The following is a 3,725-nucleotide window of genomic DNA, read 5'->3' as shown; positions in this document are numbered from 1 at the left end:
GTATAAGGTGTAACATTTTTATTGGCCAACTAAAACCTTGACTCCGCCCATGACAGAGGTTTTAAAAGTTAGTGCAGCTCCCGACAGAGAAGAAAAAAAGAAGAAGAAGACAGAGAAAGAAAGTTTTTCAACATCAGAAGTCAGAAACACTTTCCAGAAGCTCAGCAGAGACCCTTCCTGCCAGCCCCTCCCCATGGGCTGGGCAGGATGGTGGTCCTTCTGCATCTCCCGCTGGTTGAACGAACAGCCAACATTTAATATCGACTCAACATCTGAGTTTGGTTTTATAGAAGTTAAATAAGCTAATTGTAATTCATGCGTCGTTTTTAGTTCGTTTTCTCTACAAAGTTTAAATCAAATTAATAAGTTTTGCAGCCGCCTGGGGAGGACCGGACCACGAGTCACCAGCTCACCACCCACCTTTCTGACTGAAGGACCAGCAGCTGAACAGACACCCTGAGTGTCCGACCGGCCACTACACTGACGCAGTTCTTTGGGGAACATCACCTGAGATCCTTCAGTCAGCCGACGCCTACTTCTGGTACCGCCATCAGCAGAACAAAAGGGTAAAAGTGAACATTTGTCCTGGTGACAAACAGGTGCTCAGACGTAATTTGATTCTTTTCTTTGTATGAGATTTGATAAACTAAACGATTTTTCTCCCTAATTTAACTAAGACCCTTAGTTAAAAAAAACCAGCTAAAAGCAAAACTCACCTCACCTCATTCCAAACCTCAAACTCACCTCTCAGTGTTTATTTTGTTTGTTTGTTTATTCACTTGTGATTGCAAACCCTTTCAGTTTTTACCTGGTTCAACATGTCATCACTTATTCATTACTCGCCATAGTTGTAAATACATTTAATTTGTAAATAAATGGTCCGTGGAGAACGTGCCAACATAAACTAATCTCATTTTTGTGTCTTGATAAAGTATTATTGGTTCTGATAAGACAAGAACTCATACGATTTTGGGTACATTTATTGTGAGACTTATTACAATAAAGTTACAGTTTTTTGTCTCTTTCCTGGGTTAGTTTTTGATCAAATTAAGAGCGTGGTGCCTCGAGGTCAGATAATTTGCGTATTTAAATAATTCACAAATTATCCATTTTAGAATAWACCCAAAACCCGTACATAAACAAAGCTTGCTCTGTTTCTCGCTACATTTCAACACATCTTTGTCGAACAGTGGGAAGCTGAGGCCAGCACTCGTCACATCATACTGTAGGTGTAAATGTCAGCCAGCCTTACTTGAGTGGAAGGGGCTGCTGGGACCCTGCGGGGAGTCAAACACGCTGCCGACATCCGTGGAGCTGGAGAAGGCGGAGGCGGGGGGTGGAGTCAGCGGCGTACGGGGGGAGTTTGGGGCCGATGCTGCCCCCCCCTCAGCCTCGCTGTCTGGGATGCGACTGTAGCTGATCTTCCTGGGCTCATTCTGCAAAGGTGTTGGATGGCGCATGGTGCCCGGCCTCGCTGATGTTGGACGGATCCCGGGAGACTTCAGAGGACAGAAGTATTTTTTTGCCTGGGACAGGAATAAAAACAGATTAGGAACACCGTCTGCTCACCGTTCACTGATCAAAGTCAGTCTCTTACAAATCGAGGTAATGATCGGGTGTTCCGTGGTTCGATCTCCAAAGACTTGTTGAAAAGATGATCAGCGAAGTCCTTCTCTGACATGTCCTCCATGGGGTTCAGGTTCTCAAAGAACTTCTAATCCACAAAAACACAGCATCTGGTTTTGAAGTGTTTTGAAACTTGTTTRAACAACAGGACACAGGAACAGAGACTGACCCTGATGTCGTTCTCCAGCCTCAGGCAGTACGGCTGGTTCTGGTATTGTTGGATCTCTCCAGTGATCTCAGCCACTTTCCGCCTCTTGCTGAAGTTGATCAGGTCTTTACCGTGTCTGCGCAGGAAGTCAGGGTTTCCCTCTTCAGTCTTCAGGATGTTGGTCAGGTAAATTCCTGTCACACACATTTATTAGTGAYGCTTTGTTGGTATTTACAACAAAGTATTAGGGCCACACAAGATTTTATTTTATTTTTAATTATGAGAATGAAGTCATAATATTTAAGAATAAAGTCATAATACTATGAGATTAAAGTTGTAATATTACGAGATTAAAGTTGTAATATAAATAGGACTTGGAAATTGTGCAAACTATTTGATAAACTGAAGCTGTATTGTAATTAATGGATGCATTGGCAGATTTCGTCGTCACGTAGTTAATTTGGATGAAATCATGTTAACATAACAGCGATCCAGGTCTTCATTACAGACTTTATAAACACAGACACATGGCTGTACACAGCAGCTGTGACGAAAATAAGGAGGAAATGAGGAACAGAAAATGGACACGTCATGTAAGATTATGACTTTTTTTGTAAATATTGACTTTTTTCTTGTAAAATTACGACTTTATTCTCGTAATAATAATTTTAAAAAATCTCATTGTGTGGCCCTAATACTCTGTCGTCGATATTTATGAGCTTTACTGAAAGAAAAGTTCGTACCAAAGAAAGGAACACAGGGGGGGTTGATGGAGCGCAGCTTAGCTAAATACTTCTTGTAGTGATCTTCACTCAGCTCGTGAGCCTCCTCCAGGATTTTTCTCTGTCGACTTGGAATTTGCTGCAAACAAAAGTAGAGTGTACGTTTATTTTTCCATTTCCAACTCGTTTTTTTTTCTTTTCCAGTTTGCTAGAAGAATGAAAGAGCAACAAGTTCAGAAACAGACCAATTTTTTGGTTTCCTTACAGATCATCGAAATGAAGCCGAGTTTCTCTTGAAAAGTGATTCAGCAATGTTTTTCTGCATGTCTTTATATGACAGAATAAACAAAAATAAACTGAAAAAACTGATGTTAATTTTACAAAGAAATACTTAAAAAGTAGATTTGTTGGTCCCTTAAAGAGACTATTGATCCATGTGTTATTATGTAGCTSCGCCCACTTTGCAGCGTCTGGTGGAACTCAGTTCTGTCCTCCCTTCATGGACAAACAGAAGAACTGACAGTCTGAATGTGAACTGTTCGTCAGTGCTGCTCTGTAAAAAGACTTCCCGTGTCGAGCCGTGCATGTGTGAAGCATCAACATAAAGTCTGAACATCGTACCACAGGACTGCAGACGCCTCACTGCTGAGCTCTGCTTTGGGGTGAACCAGTCTCTGTCTGAAAGAGCTCTTAGATTTGWAACGCACCAGAATACTGTGGCTGAATATTTTTGGATAAATCAGTCAAATATGTCGAAACATTTTTTAATAAAACTTTTTTCCTTCATTTGATTGAGTGTTTTTCTTGTTTTCCAAGATGCTTTTACACACAGCTGTAGAGTTATGATAAATACAAGAAGTAAAAATAAATAAAACCTTAGGCAACCAGCCCTCTATTGTGTAGCTGAAGATGTTTCCTCTACAACAGCAGAGATATTCAAACTGCAAGACATGCTTCTTTTATACAGCTGAACTGGTGATAATTTATCTCCCTCCTGAGGTCATCGACTCTGTGTGAGTCTGCATGAAGGTGTGACTTAGACTGAAGCTGACTGAGTATCAGGCTCAGTGCTGCAGGATGCTGCGTTTGGCCCTGGGAACCTCCAATCTGTAGTCAGTAAAGCCTCGAGACCAGGCATGTTGGAGATACTGTCCTGCTATGTAGGGTGTAAGGTTCAGGTGTAGGGTTCAGGTGTAGGGTTCAGGTGCAGGGTTCAGGTGCAGGGTTCA

At 41.6% G+C, this 3,725-nt stretch overlaps 1 protein-coding gene across 1 annotated transcript in view; it reads right to left on the bottom strand.

Annotated features, from left to right (window-relative positions):
- The window catches only part of sos1 (son of sevenless homolog 1 (Drosophila)), a gene marked incomplete at its 5' end in the record, with an annotated part of 37,589 nt that overhangs the window by 11,201 nt on the left and 22,663 nt on the right, over window positions 1–3,725 (bottom strand). The window contains 4 exon segments of the mRNA XM_014033795.1: window positions 1,253–1,526; window positions 1,598–1,714; window positions 1,796–1,968; window positions 2,518–2,635. Coding sequence (XP_013889249.1) covers window positions 1,253–1,526; window positions 1,598–1,714; window positions 1,796–1,968; window positions 2,518–2,635 — 682 coding nt within the window.

Source organism: Austrofundulus limnaeus, unplaced genomic scaffold (assembly GCF_001266775.1).
Source record: "Austrofundulus limnaeus strain Quisiro unplaced genomic scaffold, Austrofundulus_limnaeus-1.0 Scaffold1845, whole genome shotgun sequence".
In the NCBI taxonomy this organism is placed as follows: domain Eukaryota; kingdom Metazoa; phylum Chordata; class Actinopteri; order Cyprinodontiformes; family Rivulidae; genus Austrofundulus; species Austrofundulus limnaeus.
This window is presented reverse-complemented; position numbering and strand designations above follow the sequence as displayed.